At 38.1% G+C, this 24,135-nt stretch overlaps 1 protein-coding gene across 1 annotated transcript in view; it reads right to left on the bottom strand.

The window, feature by feature from the left end:
• The window catches only part of UBR4 (ubiquitin protein ligase E3 component n-recognin 4), a 3,959,899-nt gene that overhangs the window by 2,214,641 nt on the left and 1,721,123 nt on the right, over nt 1-24,135 (bottom strand). The window contains 2 exon segments of the mRNA XM_044087073.1: nt 3,705-3,906; nt 19,351-19,522. Coding sequence (XP_043943008.1) covers nt 3,705-3,906; nt 19,351-19,522 — 374 coding nt within the window.

Genomic DNA, 24,135 nt, shown 5'->3' with positions numbered 1-24,135 from the left:
AGCCACAGTCTGTTGAGAAGGGCTGGTCAACATTTTCACCAGGGCCTGCGATTTTAGGAGCCTACTGACCACCCTCTTCAAGTCATGATCGGATAGCCTGGAGGACAGAGGAGTAGGACCTATGGCTTCGCTCCGATTGAAGCAATGGAGACCTTGGATCCGAACGAACAGATTCTAAAGAGGGGGACCTTGAATGTTTTCAGCTCAGAGAAGGTTCCGACACTAAGGTCGGAGCCGATTGAGGTCTCGAGATGTCGGTTCCAGCCGGAACAGATGAGGAGGCAGGAGCTCCGCTCAGCGACTGCTCCGAACAGGGAGCCGACAGTTTGGCGGGCTTTAAGGATTTTCCCAACTGAGGCTTAGCCGGGGGATCCTTCCGGCTTAAGTAAGCCTCTCAAAATGAGCTTGTTCCTACGCTCCTGCAGGACTCTCAGGCTGAAGATGTGGCAGACCGAGCAGGAGTCCTGCAGGTGTAGGGGACCAAAGCAATAAACACAAGAAGTGTGACCGTCTGTCAGAGACATCTTCTGACAGCACGAGTCACACTTCTTGAAACCTGAAACTTTGGTATCTTTAGACATATTCCTTCTAAAAATTCAAAAAAACAAACTGGTAAAAAAATCACCCTTGCAGGTCCAGCGCCTTTAAACTCCTGGATTCAGATAGATGTGTACAAAGTTCTTTACAATCCACAGGTTATGTTGTAAACAAGAACGCCAATAAACTAAAAAACCCAAATTGAAATTTTATTAAGCTTAAAAACAAGCTTTTCGTCGGTGCTCTGCACCAACTTCCTCAGAAAACAAAAATCTTTAGACATATTGGTAATGGGATACCAAAGGGAAAAAAAAATAACTAGTGCTTAATCAAGGAACACACACACACGCACTAGATAAAACTAACACTAATAATAACTATAGAACTATAACCACACAACTACCTTACTACTAATAAAAATATACAAATATACAAGAAAAAAATACAAGACTAACTTAATTGTGGCTAAACAGGGCCTAACACTACCCTATCAAGGGGGGGGGGGGACACTCTCTAACAACAAAAACGAGTTTCTGAGTGGGATAACAAGGGGTACACAAACTATTTAAACTAACAGGGAAGGATTATCTAAAAAAAGACAATATAAAGGTAATAATACAAGAAAAGATTTATACGACCTGGAGCCAGTAAAATCGCAACCTCGTAGTTGAAGCGGTAAACGAGATCTGGGTATCTGACGCCTAGCATTGTGGGATATGGGGAGACCTCAATCCAGTAAATAGCTCTCGAGCTTTAGTAGTAGGCAGAGTCGGCTCCGAACCCATCCAGCAAGAATGAAGGCGAGATAGACAGCTTAACATTAATGGTTCCAATGTAGTAATTTCACAAAATTATTTATGTACCACAAAGACAAATCTGTGCCAATAGATTTAACTTGTGACATGTAGGACTAAAACCAACAGGACTTAACATCCAAGCACCTAAAACTTCACCAGACAGCCTGAACCCCTAAACATTAACCACAATGCTCAGCATCTAAGGTCTCATCTCATGATCTCAGTCAGCCTGCATGAGCCACAGCATAAACAAAATAAACCTTACCCTACTCAAGCCCATGTGGAGATCACATCCAACCTGCAGTATCATAATATACAGCGATGCCAATGTGGTAGCAAAACAAATGTCATTCATCAGTAATTTTACAGTACACTTGAAAACTGGCCACTGCTCTAAGCTTAGCAGTTGTAAATACAGGTAGAGAGAATTCAAAAAACAAAGCAATGTATAAGCCAAAGAGATAAGGTTGATTTTAACACAGTGGTAACAATATTTGATTGGAAAATAAAATTAAAATTTGAGAATCCTTCCTTGTGGATTTTGCTCTAGCCAAATAAGATATAAGGTGCCTATGCACATCCACATAATAAAGTCATTCCCCACTATTAATGTAACTTGGGGAGAAAACTGCAAGACTAACTGAAAGACGAGTGTGACAGACACAGAAAGCTTGAAAGGTTGGAAATCCTTCTAGCAGACGTGTGTGTTTTCTATGAAAAGACATTTCAACTCCACAGGTTTTCATGACAACTTCAACATATATACTCAGTGACAACACAAACAAGATAATAATGCAGCCAAGTACTAAACTTCAACCAAGATATAATCTCCTCTGTCCATCTCCAACTGGAATTTACTAAAGACACTGTCCCTAGAAGACGTGCCCCCTCATTTTAACAAAGCTTTCTAAATCTTCTAAATGGAAGAGCACTAATTAGTACAAAAATGAAATCAATCCCAGCTTAATGGCTGAAAAGGAAACCAAACAATTACTTATACAGAGACAATGCCTGGAAATTAAGTTCAATAACAAAATGCAAAAATACATTCCAATTTTTCAGATAACTTGGAAAACTTGTTAAAAGCACATTAAAATGACAGTCTTAGTACCTGAAACTCCAACAGGAGCATCATAATAATCCCAAGTTATTTTGGTCATTCATACAAAAAATTTATCTAGTTTGGCCAATCAACTTTGTCCACTCCCACAACCACTAAGATAACATTGCATCTCAAGTTAACTCTTACATTACAAACACTATTCTCTCATTAATCAATGAAAACACAAATCCCTCACTAAACAGTAACTCAGTTTAACATTTCAAACTGATTAAATTTCCACTATTAGAACACTGCTACATAAATTAAAACATGCCACTGTAGCTGCCAATAACTTGCCAGCTGAACATCAGAGAAGGAGATGCTCTGGCCTTTATCTCCATCCTAATAAATCATTTGATAACTGAAAAACATTTTCTTACCATTCAGAAAACATATTACATTATTATTCTGCATAAAGGTGCAATTCTACTGACTTTTCCAATTATAGCCACATTGCAATCTTATCAGCAACCTGTTATCCTTGCTTGCAACAGGTGCTTAAGGCACTGAGCTTCCAAGTGGGAGTAAAGAGATGTAAGCCTATTCAAGAGAGTCTTCAACAAAAAACAGACTGTATAATTTTTGTAATCATGCACCGCACCCAAACAAAAAAAAAAGACACTGGGAGTGGAGATCCTTGTATGAAGCAAGCTACTGCAATTTTGCTTTCCCCTCCAAGATATCTAATAAAGCAACAAACAGCAATACATCTGAGAAAACCAGATGAAGGTTCCCCAACGGCGCACTCATCTGCATCAGTGAAGGCCACTGGTATCAACAACCATGTGTAAAACAAATGTGTGCAAGACTTGCATTTGGACTGGCAGTAAAACCGGTAATGCACCAGACGTATGGCTTTATGGAAGGTTTTGGCTTTGGTACCCTGCCAGATATCCAGGCTATTTGTTGAGATAACTCATTGTTTAGAATGCTGCATCATTGGCCTAAGGAAGGACATACAATGTTCCTACCATTTCGAAAATGGTCCTCATTTCCTGTGTACGTGCAAACCAAGTCAGTTAATGATCAAATCACAAATGTCAAACAAATGCCTCATTTTTAAGGAAATTATGGTGAAAACTGCGCCCCTCCCCAGGCCTAAAAGTGATACAGGAAATAAAATTCAAGGATTAACTGTATAGGGTCAAAACGTCCAATAAAGTTTTAAATATCTGAAACTGCAGCCTAATTAGTTTAGCACCAGGATACAATTTACAGCCTGCCAAACATGCAAGTCAGATTAAGGAAAGGAGCCATTCCATTCTTACCATTATTAACAGTTTTTCGTTTTCGAACAGGTTTCAAAATGCTGATCACACTACTAGGTTGAAGAGATGGCTGAAGCCAGTAGGAGGTGTTCTCTACATTAGCCATATAAATTCTCAGGCTTCCATCCTCACACAAAAGGATCATAGTTGTCCGTTGTTGCTCATTGCTTGCTGTGTGACGAATTGCCACCATGTCCTGGATCTAAGCAGGCCAAAGGAGGAGGAAAAAAAAAAAAAAAAAAAGAGGGTCAGAACACAGCAAAGTACTACTATATCCTGAGAAGAAATTACTTGCAGTAGTCATGCCACATAATGAACCAAGTGAAAAGTTGTATTCAGTGTAAACATCTGTTTAACAAAACTATAATTTCAACATTCTGCAGGGAGTGTAAAAAGCAATACTTCCACAGAGTTAAGGAGGATTAGGGATACTCTAACCAAAGAAAGTCCATCAAAGTCCATCTGATTAAGACAGAGAATGAACGGGCCAACTAAGAGTTTTGCACAGGGTGCAAAGCACCTCCCCCTCAAGCAGAAGGCAAGGGCAACTACATCCACTAGCAAATATAACGACTTCTGAAATCAGTAAATCACAGATACATGTTGCACATTTTTCTCAGAAGCACATTCAGTAAATCAGCTTTTAACCAACACCTTTTGAAGAATTCAACGTGATGAATGAATAAGGACAGGAAGTTAAAAGGATTAAAAATGCAGTGATCAAGTGCAACTGCAGATTTTGGGATAACTGTTTTTTGTAAAAAAGAAATCATCAGCATTATCAAGCTGAATAGTATGCTTACCAGCAAGGCTTCTCCATCTCCACCCTCCAACATTCCCACATCAATTACCACAGTGGTGCTGCAATAGCATTGTCACCTGACAGGAAGAGGTTCTCCAGTTCAATTCTCGGCTGGGGTACCTTCTGTGCGTACTCTTCATGCCCTCCCTGCATTAGAGTGGGTTTCCTCAGAGCACTCTGGTTTCTTCCCACATTGCAAAGACATACATCTAGAGCATTTCTCCCCGGGCTTCCACTGAAAATTGGCTTTGTTCCAAGTCGGACTTTCCCGGTAAACAAATGTTAAATAAGTAAATTACTAATAAATTACCTGGCTCCACATACAAAGCAAAAGCAATATACCAGTAAAGAAGTTCTTCTTAAAGGATGCCAACCAAAATTCACCCGATTTTCTGGTCTGTTCTTCATAAAGGTCTGCTTTTCAGGAACGCCTGGTTTGGAATGGAAAAGCTTGCTAGGTATATGCTGGGGAGCTGCCTTGAAGGGCACTCCCACCATTGAAATTGCTTTTTCTTTCGTATGGAGCAGTTTATTAGTGCGGGATAGGTTTGTTTTGTTTTTTTACTGCTATACTGCCCATAGATTTGTAACAAAAAAAGCTTGCTAAAACCTATGGTTCCCTAAACATTTCTGAGTCAATTATTAGCACACAGAGAAACAACAGTTTCAACTACCAATCGACTGTTTTCACTACAACTATACAAATATGTACGGTATTTACTTAAGAATATATGAATCTGAATGCAGACAACAACTAGAATTACAAAGAAGACATACGTGCTTGACCCAAAGACAAGCAAGTTAGCATTTTTGTACATTTGCTGAAAAGTCTATTTGTCATTGCTGTTACTGTCAGTGAGCTGCATCAAAAATTGTTATGAGGGACAAGGGAAAAGCATGTGGACAATCAGGGATGCTGTTCTAAAGTATGTACAGCTGAGAGTTATGGGAGGTGGCAGTATGATACAGTATTGTCTGTAAGTATGTGTCTCGGCTGCCCTGAGTTCTGCAGGTCGTCTCCAATTGTTCTCCTATTTTGCTGCTCTTCTTGTAAAAATCTGTTATTGGTTCAGATAAATGATAATTTTGAAATGGTAGCCACAATAAAACATTTGTGGATTTTTTAAATAACACAATACTTTTTTCAGTAAATTACTCATCATGGAAATTTTTTTTTTTTTTTTTTTTACCAGCTCAGAGTTTACCTTAAAAAGAAACATGTGCATTTCACAGTTACAGGCTATCTTAAGGAAAATGCCCTGGTAGCAAGTTTTATGTGTACCGGGTTTTGTTCATTTAATGTTAACAGAATTGAATAACAGTTGAATAAAGCAACAGTTCCTTATTTTACGTCATGTCATCAGAAACAGCCCCCCCGAGTCCCTTCATTAATGATTAATGCCCCACATTCAGTGTGTACTGTAACTACATAGGTGAGTTCCCTCTTAAATTTACACAGGAAATAGTATTTTATCTGTGTGTGCTACAATTTTCTTTTATTGACACAATGTTAATTTGTTTTTTTGCAATAAACGTTGTACATAAAAATGCACCTGTGTAATTAAACCCAAGGAGATTAAATAATGGATAGTGAGCTACTGGCCACATCCAAAACAGAAAGGGGGCTAGGTATAACTACATTAGTTTTTATAAAAGTGGGCAGCCTGTGTAAAAAGACAGTAAGGAAAGTGTGGTGAATCCTGAGTACACAGGGTAAAAGCACTGGCAACAGAAAACAGAAATGTATTATTTCTCTGTACATTTGGTCAGGCCATGCTGAGAGAACTAGAAATCTTTTTGGAGATCCCACTTGTGCAAGGCTAGTAGCAGAATAAAAGCTTTGCAGAGAACCAGAAGTTCTCATCATAACAATTATAAAGAGTGGGTAAAGATGTTTAACATATTCCCTGGAAGCATGAAAGGAGAAGGGGCATGATGCCAACATTGTGTCCACTCTCAGCTACCCACTTATCTCCTTGAAAATAGCATCCTCTATCAAAACAGCTACCTCTGAGTAAGGTTCAGCCATGCTGCTGAACATATAAGTGACATATACGCAACACTTTCCTTCAGGCAGTCACAATAGTTGTGACTGTTTGAAGATTTAATTTTGTGGTTCTTTTGCCATGCTAATGTGACAGGAAAAATACAAGATATTTTTCTCACAATCAAGAACAGCAACAAAAACTTCCCTTTTCAGAATGTACAGGTTTCAAATGCATTGGAAATGAACATTATAGAGCTGAAAGTCTGACTTACAGATAAAAATAGAAAAAGAATTTGAGTTTAATGATAATCTGTGCTCAGGTTTCTGAGCAATTGTCAAAAAATTAGTTAGCCTGATTATGACAAGTCTGTAACACTATTCCATTACGAATATATTACGGTCACTCAAATATGTTACATCTGGAATTATACATTCAAAAAGTCTAAATTTAATTTGGGTGATTATCTGCATTTTCTGTTTCTTTGCTATATGTCAATTCTGTCCTTTACTTCTGATTGCATTAGTATCACGCTATTACATGATGGAAGGTTATCCGTTTCTCTGCGGTGTGCAGAAAAGGATTTATTGCAGATGGTTTAATTCTTGCCTAGAGACTGACAGCCTGATATGAAATAAATGACAACTGCATTGTGATTCATCAGGGATTCTGTTGCTGTAGTCTGCAAATTTAAATATCACTCATTTTAGTGCAGACTTTCAGATAATATTTATAAGCATACATATTTAAATAGAGTGTTAACCTTTGTGCCTTGTATAAAAAGGTGACTCATGCAACTAGGGCTCAGAGTGTACATTACTGTGAACACACATTTTTGTGACTTCGGACATAGAACTTCTCATACCGTATACCACTTGTATCCAGCCTGTCACATTTATTATAAATAAAGCAGGGAAGGGGGCTGTGATTCCATCCTTAGCCTATCTTTTAAGAATAGTTATAATTTAGTTGATAGGAAAGTAAAGAGTGTGGGTGAGGAAATAGTTGCTTCAGAGTTCCATTTTATTGTCTAGAAATGGTTTCTTTAATGCCGAAATTACAGATGATTGTAATGATACTTAAAAACTTCTCATTAAAAGTGTGCAATGGAAGACGCTGTAAAATTGGTCTAGTTTTAACAGTTGGAAACCACCACATACAGCAAACAGTAGATAATTTCAGGGACAGATTCCAAAGCTAGAAATGTGCCTTTCCAAAGGGGTGCTCAGTTTGAGAATACCACTGATGAACCTTCTTTCATCTTCAGACCAGATGTAGCATGTCTTGAATAATTTCAGAGACAGATTCCAAAGCTAGAAACAGAAGAATACATGAGCGCTTTGGACAACATATGGACATTACGGACATGATGGGAAGACATGGAAATCTTTAAGAAACCAGCAAAATCAGAGGTTTGATCTCATACAAATTTAAGGGTTTGTACCTGTTAATTTTTTTTTTTTCAAATAAACTAAGATGTTAGAGTTAACTGTTATTTTAAGAATTAGAATGAGAATTTCAATTTTAGGGCAAATATGCATTTATTACATTTATTCATTGTTCAAATTCACCTACAATACAGCCAGGGGGTTGACTTAGGTCCCCCGCGACAGTGATACAGTTAACTATACGATATATTTTACATGCGGCCCCAAGACAATTTCTGTTGACTCAATGCGGTCCCTGCAAGTGAAAAGGTTGGACACCCCTGGTCTAGAGTAAGGCATATGAAGCATTCAGGCAGTTGCCTCCTTGAGTTGCATTGTTTAGGACAAGATAAAACTGACATACTGCAATAAAAGTTACTAATTCATTGCATTTTCTGGTTTACAGTTGTGTGAAAGCATCATTGATCATCAATATCGGAAGAAACAGAATATGTGGTGGAATCAGAGTACAGTATGATGCAAAAGAAGTCAAAAACCACAGAAGCATGACCACAATGATTAATGGCCTACAACTACAGAAGTGAACCAAGTGTCAAGACTCTATGTGTTTAGGCTGTCAAAAATTTGGAAGCCGTAAAGCAGAGCTGCGGATCCTGACTGGACTGTTTGAAGTGAAACCAAACAATGGCTATAGTTACACTGGAAGAAGTGATGTGCTTGAACAAACTGAGATACTCAGGACAAGGCAAATAAGACAATAAGGCAAACTGAAAACTTATATTATAAAAAATGGAGAACAAAGACACAGCAAATTTTAAGACGTATTAAAAAAAAAAAACAAGATGGCAGAGTAGAATGGAGATGCGAAGGATAAGCTGGGAACTGCATTGGTACAGCACCTGCCTCTGCTCAACTCAGCATTCAAACATGGGAACCAAGATCAATACAGACAATTACTGACGAGATGCAAGCAGGAGCAGATACTGTGGAAACTGACAAGTAGAAAACTGTCAGAAGTGGAAAATTTATAGACTTTTTTTTAATTTGTAGAAAATTATTCTAAAATCAAGCCAAAGGCTCATACATATGATATACGTATGTGACTCATAGGTTGGTACTAGGCTATCGGCCCTAGGGCCTATACAAGCCTAGCCAAACAATTCCCCGGATATTTCTTCCCACAATATTTACTTCCCCTGGATCCCTGTCTAGCAGGGCGACTGACGTGATCCCCGGGGTGAATCTCCTATCTCCCATCCAATCTGCAAGGTTCCTTTTGAAGAGGGCCAAGGAGGTGCTCTGCTTGACATGTACGGGCAGTCTATTCCAGAGTATGGAGAGTCTCCGGGTCAGGAGCCTATCCTTCCAGCAAGTTTTGTTCATTGTGATGACAAGGTTTAGATCCCTGGAGCATGTGGCTCTGAGGGATTGGGATTTCTTTAAGTGGAGCATGTCCAACAGCTCAGGGTTTGACAAGGCCTTGTATGTTAAGCAGAAATCGTCTGAGTTGATGATATGCCATGGAGTATTGCTGGAGTTTTTCTTAGATGTTCAGCATAGGGCATCTGCTTTACGCCTGTGACTCTTAGTGAGGTATTTCTGTGGCATTTCCAGCTGTTGAAGATGTCTTGTGAGGTACATACCAAATGGGGCGTTGTACTCTATAATGGGTCTAATAAGGGATGAGTACAGTGGGACAATGGACCTCCTTTTTTTCTGGATGAAAAGCTCTTAGTGATGAGGTGTGCCACATACAAGGATTTCCTGATTGTTGTGGCAATGTGGTTACCGAAGATGAGGCCACTGTCCACCTGTGTCCCTAAGTCTCTCATCACAATTTCGACGTTTACTGTACTGCCACCTATGTGGTAATTCATGGGTACATGTTTCTTCCTAAAGGGGATAACTATACATTTCTTGGCATTAAACTTGAGCCCATGGCTCTAGAACCAAGCATCTGTTTCTGTACGGCCCTTTTGCAGAATATCCACATCATTTGGGGATTCAATAATGGCTCCCAGTTTGCAGTCATCTGCGAACTTTGTTACCCAGAGTCCCTTAGTTTTGGCCTGTACTTCAGAGAAGTAAATGTCAAACAAGAGCAGTCCCAAGACTGAACCCTGAGGTATTCCATTTGTCACTTGTCTGGAGCTGGATTTGGAGTCTGCTACTTTTAAAGTCTAGATTCTGTCAGTAAGCAACCCATCGAGTGACATAGGGATTTATGCCCAGCTTAGTAAGATTATCTAGGATTCCAAAGTGGGGGATGGTGTCGAAGTCCTTGGCAAGGTCCAGATAGGCTGTGTGGACCACCTTACCCTTGTCCACAGCTCTGGAGACTGATTCAAAGAAGTCAATCAGGTTCAGGAGACATGATCGGCCCTTCACGAACCCAAACTGGGTGGGGTCCAGTGTTTGACGGTTGCCAAATCTTTGTTTAAGTTCCATGATAATGCGTTCCATGCCCTTGCAGATCAGGCTTGTCAGACTGATGGAACGGTAGTTCTCGGGATCCAAGGTGAATCTGCCCTTGTGGAGTGGGATAACTGAAGCTGTGCGCCACTCAGTGGGCACAAAGCCTGAGGTGAAGCTATGATTAAACATGACACTTAGATGAGGTCCCAGTTCATTTTGTAGCTCATGTAGTACATAGCCCGGGATGTCATATGGTCCCATGGATGCTGTATTCTTAGTTTTTGAGAGTGTGGTTTCTACTTGTGTGGCCGTGATTACCGGAATTTGGCAATCTTTTGGTATTGAGATTGGCCCTTTAGGGGGTGAGAGGAGGGTGAAGTTGGCATTAAACTGATCTGCCAGGATATTGGCAATAACCTTGGGATCAGTATATTTAATGCCATTCTGTTGCAGCTCATTGCAGATCTTAGCATTGCCATTTAGATTCTTGACATAACTATAGAATGCCTTGTGGTTGTCTTTGGAATCTTTGGCAATTTTATTTTCGTAACTAGCTTTGGAGGATTTTATGAGGGATCTCAGCTTCTTACTGAGGCTGGTAAGGGAGTTTTTTTGCATCCTGGGATTTTCCTCTTTTCTGAAACAGTTTCATCCTTTTGTTGTAAAGATTGGCTTCCGTTTTTTGGAGGAGAGCATCTTGGTTCTATTTGGGATGGCACGATTCATGCACGAGTGGATGAGCTCATTCAGTGCCTTAGTGTAGGATTCAGCAGTCAAAATTTCAGCCGCATGGGTGCCACAAAGTTTGTCACTTCTGACTTGAGTAGCATGAAGTTGGCTTTGGAGAAGTTTTTTTACGGAGGTTTCCTTACTTGGGGGTGGGGGTGGGATGTGGATGTCAAGGGTGATTTGCTTATGGTCAGACCTGACCAATGAGGGGGTGACCACTGGTGTGGATCATCTATCTCCCATGTTGGTAATGACCAGGTCTAGGATATTGGAGCTCCTGGTGGGACAATGGATTAGTTGATCCAGGGCGTTGGAAGCTGACAGACACGCACACACACTGAGGTTTGATTTACGCACACACCTGGGAAAGGCTGGCACAGGTTTACTAGCTATGCCCCCTTCTGTCCAGACTATAAGGTAGTTGCCACTGCTCCCAGTCACTCCTGCCAGCAACCTTAAGGTCCTTAAAGTGTGACCAGTTTTACTGTGTAATGTTATGAATACAAATGGTAGTTTGGCCAAAAGCAAGGCTATCAGGAGTGGCCCACACAGCGTTTCCAAATAAATATGCAAGTACTCTCAAAATTTAAATACCTCTACATAGATCAGCCACAATGAAAGGTATAAATATATTTAATAATAAATAATACAAGAACAAAACAATACTAAATACATATTCACAATGACATCAAAGGTCAAAACACAGAAAATATTTAAAATAACATTGTAGAACAGGCTCAGCTAAATAAAGAAAAAAGAAAAATAGTTCACCAAGCTTTGCTATATTCCTAACTGAATCCAAGAGAATTATATTACTCCCTAGTAACTTATTTATAGAGCAAGGCAGGTGATGTGGTGAATGGGTCTTCTTGTTTTCAGCCCCTAGACAGAACACAGAATGCTCTGTCTCACTAAGAGACTTCTCAAAATAATACTGAAAATATTACTGCTGGGATAGCTTGTAGAATGACATCACTTCTTGTCATCTGACATCTAGCTCCCATGCAAAACAACCATTGATGGCAGCTGGTAGCATTTCGCATCTACCTGTAAAAACACAGACAAGGGCTGGAAGTCATATAAATTGCACTCCTTCATGCTTTCAAGGATAGTAATTAGTTCACCCTAAAGACAATACAGAAAGCTTCCTAGTACAGACTGTCTTTCTAGCTGCATTGAAAACTTGAGAGAGAGACGCTGTAATGCACAGCCTATAAAGTAATTTAATTTCAGATATTTTTCTAAAGTTTGCTGGACTGAAGTTAACCTCATATTCCAATTTTCACTGTTAAAATATATATACATTTAAACAGTTACAGTAGTGCATGTACATTTCTGTTCTCTTCCAGTACGGCACACTGAGGACACATTTTAAACAGCACTTTACAAATACCTTTTCAACACACACATCCATACAGAGTAGTTGGCTATACACATGACAAAGTTCTAATACATTTGTAACACTAGCATCTTACAGTTCTAATACATTTGCAACACCGGCACTTTGCATAAATTAATTTGATATTCACAAATGACATTAACGAACAAAATTCCAGCTAACTGTGCTGGCAGTTATCTCCTTTAGTCACAACCTCACAGCTTTTTCTTTGTTTCTCAAACTTTCTTAATGTATTTGTGTTTGTTTTCCAGGGTACAGCACTGATCTGCATGTACTTTTTTCAGAGTCAGCCCAGGAGCAGCGTCTGGTTAAGAGACTTCCTCAGAGTCACACAGTTAAGCAATGGAAGCTGAGGGAATCGAACTTTGCACCACAGGACCACCGTAAACAGCTAGCTACCAGCTCCTTACTCACCTAAGCCAAACGCCACACAAGCAACATTCTTCCAAACAAAATTATTAAAGAAAACAGACCACAGCCTCTAACAGCTCCCAATACTACTCTGCTAATTCTGACGTCTTCCTTGATAAGCAAAGTTTTACTCAGTGGAAAATTTTAAACTTTTCAAAAGTACCGTTAAAAATTCTGAAAAATGTACAGCACAAACACTATGCTACAGTGAAAATCAACGTTCAATAAGCTAGATCAAACATGATGCGAGCAAGTTTGTCAACGAAGAGCTGAGGAAAATAATCATCACAAGAATGTGATTACACAGTACATTGAGAAGGATTTTACCCTTCTCCTTCCCCTCCAACTTAAAAATATATCATCCTCTTTGGACTAAACACTATGGTCATAAGGCTGACTATTCCCAAAACAAAGTTAGCTCAAATAAGGCCAGAGATCCCATGGTGCTCAAAGGAAACACCACACATATGATCTACTGGTGAAAGAAAACAGGCACATTACAGGCTAGGACAGAATGATTAAAGATACTTTTTAAAGGTGCAAAATGCACTTTTCTTTTCACACACAAAAGTGTTGCATGCATCCTTATGCATCAGAACACTGTTTAAAAAAGAGAGCACTTTGCAGCCTTTAAAAGTTTTAAAGATTGCTTCTAAACACAAAAAAACAATATATGGAGCCGTGTTTATGGCATAAATATTCTTGGAAGGGCAGGGAGTGGTTACATCATTCTGAGTCACAGCTCTAATTATGCAGGATTAGCACAAGTAACTGTTAATTAACAGTCCTATAATTACATAGCTAACAGTTTGGCAGAAAGCTAATCATTTTACAGTTTGGCAAATACATAACTAATTTACAATTACTTGGCATACACTAATAGTTATGTAATTATAGGACTGTTAATTAAGTTACTTGTGTATCCGTCATAATTAGAGCTGCAGCCCAGACTGACATTAATTCCTCCTGCTCTGTCATGAAAATTAATGCCATAAACCCGTCTCACTACATTTAGTCTTCTGGATTTGGAATAAAACTATTTTAATGGGTGCAAAACAACCTTTTGTTTTTAAACTATTTGCATGTATAATAAAGACACATGCAAACACTTTTTTTTAATACAAAGCATAAGGTCGCTTTCTGCCTTTAAACACGATCTTTAAAGAAGAACTCCACCCTTTCATACAGTTTAACTCAATCGTTTGGTTTCTTTTCTCCCTACAATATGGTTCCAGCATTGTGTATGTACCAGAAACCTGCTTGTAGTTTTTAAAACGTTTAGTTCCTTGCATTGGAGTCAAAAGAAGGGAAAGCTCACCTACTTTTTTTTTTTTTTAAACTGAACTTCTCATATAATTTGCAAAGAAATTTGTCTCCACATGCATGACATATCATAGACACAGTTAAATATGCAGTTTACCCTGTCAGGTACTGCTGTCAGTCTTAGATGTGTAATTAACCCTCCTAATGTCATGAAAACAGCAACTGACAGAAAAAAAGACAGAAAGCTGTGGAATTGTTTCCACGTTTTTTATTGCAGAGGGGAGGAAAACTTAACACTCCCCTTTCATAGCAAAACAAAGCAATTAGATCAGTCCGGGGTTTTAAGGCAATTGTCAACTATTCAGACAAATTTACATAAGCAGCGATACAGTACTGAAATTCTAATCTTTAAATGTTATTTAGAATAGTTTCTGTTAAGATAACTTAAGAGCAGGAGCAAAGATTCCTGTGACATTTAGAGAAAAGTCAGTAAATATTTTTTCTTGTAAAGTATAAATGCATTTACCATTTTCAAGCCCCCCTCACCCCCACAGGCCAGAACTGCCGAAAGACAGTCAGACGGCAACCCTATCAACTAGGTGCACTGATACTGTTCATAAAAAGATCTTTTACAGTTTGTCTGACATCATCCCGGGGGGGGGGGGGGGGGGGGGAGGAGATCCATTGCAAGAGATTCCCACTGACTGAGTCAGTCCTTGCATTGTCAGAGATCAACCGTAATATACAGCTAAATTTATTTTAACATACATTTACTGTGCCCTTGCATTAAGAACACTAAGAAAGGGAAATCAGACGTACTTAACTATGTTTAAATGCGCGCACACACGCTTTTGTACATATGTACTTTATATACATACATATACAGAAACACACACTACATATGTGTGTGTGTGTGTGTGTGTGTGTGTGTGTGTGTGTGTGTGCGTGCAGTGTGTGTGCATACAATGAATTATTTATAATAAACATAGTATAGTTAAGCATTATTAATGTATACAAAATGTTGCTCATTGATTTACTTGGTCACTGTCACACAATGGCTATGTGTTCCACATGCAATCTTGGTCAGTGTTTTTCTGTCAGTATTTCTTTCTTTGTATTGACAAGTGCATTTAATAATTATCATCTTTGCCAGCATAGCTTATATTGTGGATGAAAAGGGTCCTGGGATCAGTTCAATTTCCTGGTTACTTAAGTATAAATTAATATGAAATAGAAAAAAAGTAGTGGGAACATGACAGAAATAATTGAGGAACTACTAAAGCACATTTTAAGTCTGCATCATTCACGAGAGAGAAAAATTACCCCACTGAAGGCATTGGGAAGTAGCAGACGAACTAAGTTTAGAGTCCTACTACTTGTCATTTGTAAATGTACAGCAAGGATTATTTACTGCAGTGAGAGTTTTTACGCCTCAGCATGAGAGTATGGGGGAGGATTTATCAAATTTGTTACGACTACAAAAGACTCTTACAAAAAACTCCATTTGCTTTCTTTTGCTGCAAGCAGCTGCTAACAGCTATTTTTTGTATTTATTTATTTTACATTTGTTGACCGGGCTAGTCTAGCTGGATATATGTCCATTTTCAGTAGAGGCCCGGGGAGAAAAGCTCCACAAAAAGGCAGTAGATACATCACTTATTATACAAAAGGAAATATTTACAAATGTGCAGTTGTATATAATGAAATTCTTAAGCAAAATAAAGTAGTACAAATCGCCCCCCCACTCTCAGTAAAACTGATAATTAGAGAATAGAATAACAAAAGAACCGTAGAAAGCAAGTGAAGATTAAGAGGTCAAGGAAATGGTAGTGGAGAGAAAAAAAAGTTTAGTCAGGGTTATTACAAGGGCAGAGCCATAGGGAATTAAGCAAAGTTTTAAGATGCTTCTTGAAAGTATTTAAAGAGGTAATTGCGATAATTTCACTTGGAAGCTTGTTCCAGGCTGGTGCAATACAGTTGGCGAACAAACTGTTCCCAGCTTTGTTGTTGGATTTACAGGACTCCGCTAGAAGCTTGGTGGCAGAGCGTAAAGAAGAGATGTTTTTATAAGGAGTAATAAGAGAGCTAAGTATAGTAATATTAGCAGGCTGATAGAAAATTTTGTGGGTGATGGTTAGTTGCTGTAGTAGAATTTGATTATGAAGTTCTAGCCAGCCTAGTTGTTTAAGATTAGAGCAATGATGGGTACGAAAAGGGGCTCCTGTTGCAAATCTGGCTATATTGTTATATGCTGTTGCGAGTTTATTGAAATTAGATTTAGATAAGTTTGTAAAAATCGGTGAGGCGTAAAGAAGGGTAGAGAGCAGGTGTGTTTGTGCTAAAGTACTTCTGGCTAAGGTTGTAAGGTAGGGTTTAAGCCTATAGAGAGATCCAAGTTTCCTATTGACTGACTTGATGGTTAAGTTAATATGGGAATCAAAGTTGAGATTGTGGTCTATTGTGACACCAAGAAGTTTGGTGGTGGGGTCAGGGGATATTATAGTGCCATTGTTAGAAGTAATATTGAAGGTAAAAGAAGAAGACTTTTGTGTAGGTGTGAAGAGTAATAATTTAGTCTTTTTGGGATTCAGTAATAGGCAATATTGGTGGAACCAGTTTTCGGCTGCTGAGAAGACTTTTTGTGTAGTAGCCTGAAGCTCAGTTGAGGAGGGAGCTGAACATATCAGTGTAGAATCGTCTGCATATTGTATACAGATGGATTGTGGAATGGACTTATTTAGGTTGTTAATAAAAATAGAAAAGAGGAGAGGTCCCAGTATTGAGCCTTGTGGTACTCCTATTGTGATAGGAAGAAGAGATAAGTGATTTTCCCATAGTACTGCTTGTCGATTGTCTAAGTAGGAATTAAACCACTGGATAGCCTGAGAGTCTAAATTGAAGGATTTAAGGATATTTAGTAAGAGAGGATGGCTGACCATATCAAAGGCCTTAAAGAGGTCTAAGAAAAGAGCTGAGGAAAGTAGGTTATTCCGATTTTTATTAATATTGTCAGAGAATGACAAGAGAGCAGTGGTGGTACTGTGATGAGGTCTAAAACCGTGTTGGCAATCTGCTAGGAGATTGTTTCGGAGGAGATGGTCAAGTAATTGCCTATAAACACATCTTTCCATGATTTTAGCTAGTGGAGAAAGTAAAGCTGTGGTACGGAAGTTTGAGAGCTCATTAGAGTTACCACCCTTGTGAAATGGAATGATATGGGAGACCTTCCAGAGGGTAGGAATAGTACCTTCAGTGATGGTTCGGTTAATTAAAATGGAGATAGGAAAGGCAAGTGCTTTGGCTCCTATTTGTAGGTACTCAGCTGGGATAAGGTCTGCTTAGGGGGTACAAGGTTTAAGCTTTGTAAGTAAGGTATAGATGAGATCTGTTGAGACAGGATGCAGTTTGAAAGAGGGGGGGGGTTGTTCATTGTTTAGGGAGAGAGGTACTTGAGTGGACTGAGGAGATAAGGTTGATGCCAGGGTAGTGACAGTGTCTGAGAAAAATGAGTTGAAAGTGTCAGCAATTTGCTTGGGTGTAGTTTGAGTGAGGTTAGAAGGAGTGGGTGTTTTGGAATTGCCTGGGTGTAGAAGTTTGTTGATACCGGCCCAGAATTTCTGAGGATTTTGACGCTGTGTATGTTGGAATTTCCAGTAGTAATTTTTTTTATCTTGGAATATTAGTTTCTTTGTTTCATTTCTAAGTTGTTTAAAGATCAGGTGGGTCAGCTAGGTTTTTGGTAGATCGCCATTTGTCCCAAGTCCTATTTCTAAGTAGCATTTTTTGTTTGGTTTCTTTAGATAGCCAAGGAGCAATCTTTGCTTTGGTTTTTATTAATCTTGTGGGGTCATTTATAGCATAGCACAAGCTCTGGAAGTCAGATAAATGAGGCTCAGTCAGGTAAACAGAAAAGCAGCTATTTTTTTTACTGAAGGTGTTTAGATGACAGTGATTCACAGTCCTGCCATTATATTTAATGGCATGAGAAAACAGCACTGCTCCCCCTTATGTCTGGCATGAGTCATATAAAGTGGATTTGAAATGTATTCTGGGAAGAAGGAAGGAAAGCAAGAAAATAAGATCACATTACCAAGGCAGGCCCCATCATCCGCCATTTTGAGAGAAACACATTAAAATTGTGAAAGAAGTACTTGGAGTGATTTTGAGGCATTAAAATAGCTTAAAAACAAAGAGAATGAAAAAATATGTTTTGAGTTCTAAGGTGGAGTTTTCCTTTAAGAGAAAAGCCTGCTGCTGAAACTAAAATTAAATACAGCTTAAGAAAGAAAATGAAAGCCTAAAAGAAAGTACAAGAAAAAGGGAAATAATACAACCAGTGGTTCTCTTCCACTGGGCAAAAAGTCTGCAGTTTTCATAAATCACAGAGTTCTGCATTGGATTACTTACTACATTTACCTCAGAAACCGAAATATGAAAGAAGTTATCCTCAAATTAAGAATGCTGCTTGCAACTGACATATTACGTGCTACAAACAGGCCATGAATTTAAGATAATTCCACTAAACTGCCTACTACTGTTATCAGTTAGAAAATTATTTTAAACCAACTGCTCAGAACACTTAAATCTACCATATTCTACTCGTCTCTATTACACCTCGCCCATGCTTGTAATCAAACTTTTCTTTTCCCCTCTGCTCATTTCTATTTTCTTTAAACCAATATAGTACATCAACATAGTACTGACACACTCTCTCTATATACCCTTCCATTTAGATTTTCTACACCAACTCATCATCTCCACCCCCTATTACTACCTGTACTACAATATATATCCTTCTATACTCAAAAAGTAGCTCTATAGTTTCATACACAAACATACAGGTCACAGTACTGTATTAAGTTATGATTTTAATCTGCTATGCTTATTACATCTCCTTTAAGTCTCTTGACAATAGATCGCACAGTTAACACACCATATGTAACTACACAATGGCAATAGCCTAAATCCTGTAGCAGTACAAGCATATATACAGTTATAATTCAACTTTTTATGTCAAATACATTAATCACTTGTATGTATGAGGATCTAGAGCTTTTCTCCACCCAACTCTGCTGAAAAGGGGCACTCTGCCCAGTCTGATTATCTGCTCAACCACAGAAATAAAAAGAACACTGTTTGTATGACTGTTAATCAGCAGTGCAACCATAATAATGTCAATGGACTTCTGGCTAATAATATGTTTATAATGCTACTTTGCATGAAATAATTACCCAAAAAGAACACATTTACTAACCTTAGCCTTTGCTGGAAGAGTTTTGATCTCTTGGATAAGGAAGGTATCTGGTCTGACCATGACCACCAATGGGATCCCTGTAGTTTGCTGGACACAGCAGACAAGGCCAGGATGATTCATTACTTCAGACCATTGACAAAGGGCCGGAGGTGTTTTACTGCCACCATTTGTACTAAAAAATAAAACAAACAAAAAAAACGCATATTTGAGCACCTCCCACTCGACAAAATTTCACCCGATTAAAAAAAATTTAAAATCACTGAATGATATGAACTAATGATATTTTTTGTTGTTACCTGGGTTAATCTCATTAGATCTTGGACTACTTTCAGAGAAACGTTTAAGACTTTAAAAGGCAAAAACTTAGTGTAATGTATTGTGGAAAATCTGGACTAGACATAAAATGTGCGGCACAAGGAATGGAAAACACAAATTAATGAATGTTAATTATGCAAATATGCTGCAATGAAATCTTCTAAGTAAATTATGTACATATTTCAATTAAAACTTCACTACTACTCTTGATAAGTGCCAAAGAACTTTAAAATCCACCAAAACTAGTCTACCAATTTATGCCTATGCCCACACAAGGTAGCAGTAACTTTTTTAAAGAATGAGAAAAAAGTCACAACCAAGCATCTTTAAACAGCCTTGCATGCATTTTTTTACTTACTTATTACTTTCAGAACATGTCAAATTTTCAGAATATTTCAACAATGAAGGAGCTCAAACTAAACTGTGTAAAAATAAATTTAATAAAACTTTCGAGACACCTCTTCTTTGAATGGTATTAAAAAATATAAAATATCAAATCACTAAACACATCACAGGTAATATTTAACCAATTGGAATGGAATGCAGCCAAAATACTTTAAACAATAAAGAAATAATCAAAAGATAATTACTTAAAAAAAAACTCTGTTTTAAAGAAAAGATCACCTCTGTGGCTCTGCTCGACAGGGACACAGGGAAATAAATTTCTTCGGTGGCGAAGTTTATTAAACATGGCTCAAATAAATTTAGCATTTACTTCTATGACATTACCTTGGGATAATGTGCACTGCAAGAACCAGGACGACAGCCAGTAGAACCACCACTGCACTTTATTGAAATTCAATAGAAAATCAGTAGTTAAGAGCTTTCATCCCACAAGGGACTTCATCAGAACTAAGGCAATCAATCAAGTCACTTAAATACACTCAAAATCACATGTAAATTTTACACAAATTTAAAAGAACAGACCAAAATAAAATGTCATGTTCACAATGTATAAAATGATAAAAAATAAATATATTAGTTAACATTCTAAACTCTAACTTAAGAAATGGGACAACAGAACTAGCTTCATTAAGCCTGGGGGGGGGACATGCATTGAACCTCAGCTGCCACAAGTTATTTAGCTAATAGATGGTCTTCTATTATTCTACCCTTTTCATCTCTTAACATGCTCAATAATAGTTCATTTAAAAACACGTGTTGGGTAATCTTTAACTTGTCTAAAAAGTGCATTCATCTCCCTTCCCTTCCTAACGTCTCTCTCATGTTCATAAATCCTATCTTTGACTTTCCTAATGGTTTTACCAATAAAAAAAGCAGGGCACGACTGGCACTTAGCTTAATAAATGGCCCAATTTTTATCACAATTATACCGTCCCTTAATTCTAATTAAATGTCCTTTGATGGTAATTGATTTGTCCACCAAAATATATTTACAATTACAATGGCCACATTTAAACATGTCCAAAGTAGGCCTATTACCACTTTTTCTTGTAAAATTAGGGCCTCTTTCCAGTAATTCTTTAAAACAAATATTTTTTCTATATACTAACTCTGGACGATCACCAAATAACTGATGTAATGACAAACCAATATTCATTAATATGCCTAATACTATAGGAATCCACTGTAAAAGTAAGCACACAGGGTTTGGAACAGTCTTTCCTACATGGAGTAGAAGGCAAATTCCCACCATTACTCCCTATAATGGTAACACAATTAGGAAAGTCAAAGATAGGATTTATGAACACGAGAGAGACATTAGGAAGGGCAGGGAGACAAATGCACTTTTTTAGGCAGGTTAAAGATTACCCAACACATTTATTACTGCCCATGTTAAAAAAGATGAAAGGAGTAGATTAACAGAAGACCATCTATTAGCTAAAGAACTTATGTGACAACTAAGGTTCAATGCATGTGTCCCTGCCAGGGCTTAATGAAGCTAGTGCCATTGTCCCATTTTTTTAAGTTACAGTTTATAATGTTGAGTAATATTATATATATATGTATATATATATATATATATATATATATATATATATATATTTATTTTTTTAAATCATTTTATACATTGTGAACATTTATTTATTTTACATTTGTTGACCGGGCTAGTCTAACTGGATACATGTCCATTTTCAGTAGAGGCCCGGGGAGATGAGCTCCGTGCAAAAAAAACATTTTTACAAACAATGTTGTTACAGGTTAATAAAGAAATTATCATGGAGGTTTAAGTACCTCCCATTTTAAAATTGGGATACAAAACTAAAAATAGGTCTAATAATATACTATAGTCTGGGAGAAATAGGTCTGGGGTAAGAGGAAATAAAACCTTTATATTTACAAAGAACATTAGAAGTTAGGCTGGATAAAATCAAAGAGGACAGAAATCAAAGGCAGGTACAGTGGAAAAATTACAGAGAGGGCAGAAATACTTAGCAGTGCAGTAGGCAAGTACAGTTCAGATTACAGGTAAAATACAGAAAGTCAAAATAAGAGAGGCATAAGTGTGTCTTTTATATAAATAAAAGAGTTTTCACACTGAGTAAGCTTAGGGGATGAAAAGAAGGGTAAGTAATAAGAAAAAGGTAAAGTGACAAGAAGGAAGGTAGAGCTAGTTACAGGGAAGTAGTGGGTAGGCAGTACCTGTTATGAGTAGAAAAAGTAGAAAAATGGGTGTAGTAGTTGGTAAATACTTGCCCGGAATTTTTGTGGGTTATTGTGTTTAGTTTGCTGGAACTGTAAGTAGTAGTTTCTTTTATCAGACAATATAGCTTTCTTAGTTTCATTTCTCAGTTGTCTAAAGTTTTGATGGTCAGCAGAGTTTTTAGTCATACGCCATTTGGCCCAGTATTTATTTCTGAGGTGGATTTTTTGTTTGGTTTCTTTTGACAGCCATGGGGCAGATTTAGTTTTGATTCTAATAGGGCGGTTTGGCGCATGGTTATCTAGGATGGTGAGGAATTTGGAATTAAAATATTTGACAGCTTCCTCCAATGGGAGGTGTCTTAAGGGAGACCAATTGCATGCTCTTAGTTCACTTTGGAAGAGATCAGGGTTAAAGTTTTTCTTGGATCCAATAGACTTGACAGTGGCTGGAATGTAGGCATTGGTTTTATGCCTGATAATGTAAGTAAGTGAGTGGTCACTAATATCATCAGGGAGGGTTACAGATTCATATGTGCGGGGATGGTTATTTATAAGAATCCAATCCAAGATACTTTCTTTCTTATTGGGCTTGTTTATCCTGGTAGGGGAGGTAATGATTTGAGAGAAACCAAATAGGTTAATGAGGGTGGTAGGTTGGCTGCTGCAACAGCAGTTCCAATCTGTGTTAAAATCACCTAGGATAATGGTTTCTTGGGGCAGGTTTAGTGATAGCCAGCAGAGGATATCTTCTATGGTGGCATTGTTATTGCCAGGAGGTAGATGGATTTGAAAGTGTTGAGTTGAAGTTTGGAAATAAGAATTTCAGCAGTAGAATCTACAGGTGGTTTACGGTCATATGTGGTGATCTGTAGACCTGATTTAAATAGGACAGCAATTCCCCCACCCTTCTTTGCTATACGGTCAGATCTATATATATTATATCCGGGTGCGGTGATTTCATTGTCTTTAGTTACAGGCTTTAACAAGGTTTCTGTTAAGCAGAAAATGTCGAAAGAGTAGACTTCTAAGACAGCATGGAGTTGTGAGACTTTATTATTGATGCTACGTATGTTGAGGTGGGCTATAAAGAGAGAGTTTGTTGGCTGAGTAAGGGAATGTGTGTTGAATTGATTGGGATTGTGGAGTTGTGTGATAGGAAGTGTCATTGGGCCAGGATTTGGGTGTATGTCTCCATCTTTTAATGAGAGGAGTTGTATAAGAGAGTCTAGAGTTGGGACTCTTCTGTATAGATGTGGAGATTTTCTGGGATTATGATTGTAGTACCTAATGTGTACTGTTCTATGAAATCTTGACTGTAGATAGCTGGGTGTAGATGTTATGTTTACATGTTTTGTGAGTGCTGGTAGGCAAGAAGAGGTAATTAGTTTATTGGGGTTATGAAGGTTTGGATGTAATGAGTGTTCAAAGGAGGTAAGTATGTAGGCTAAAAGTAATGGTGGTAGAATAAGTAGTAGAAGTAACAGGTGAAAGTGTAAATGTGTTTGGATTGATGGTTTATACATTTGGATGGAGTATTAGTTAGGTGTCTTGTTGTAGGTATGGGTGTATGGTAGTTGACAGGGAAGAGCAAAAAACAGGAGGGTGTGGTTAGGAGAGAATAGTGAGTGGTTAGAGAAGGATGATAGGGGTGTGTGGCCAATGGTAAGGTAGCCTGAGAATAGTGGGAAGAGGAAAGGGTGTGAGTAAATAGTATAAGAGTAAGACCCCTGGGGGTGTGTGGGAATTGGGGCTAGGGAGCGGGTTGAAACAGGTAGTAAAGCGGCTTGACAAGAAACAATCAGCACACCTGGATACTGAAGGTAAGTTAGATAAGTCAGGAGTAGGTAAGAGCAGAGATAAGTA

This window comes from Protopterus annectens, chromosome 1.part1 (assembly GCF_019279795.1).
Source record: "Protopterus annectens isolate FY-2018-M chromosome 1.part1, PAN1.0, whole genome shotgun sequence".
Lineage (NCBI taxonomy): Eukaryota > Metazoa > Chordata > Ceratodontiformes > Protopteridae > Protopterus > Protopterus annectens.
This window is presented reverse-complemented; position numbering and strand designations above follow the sequence as displayed.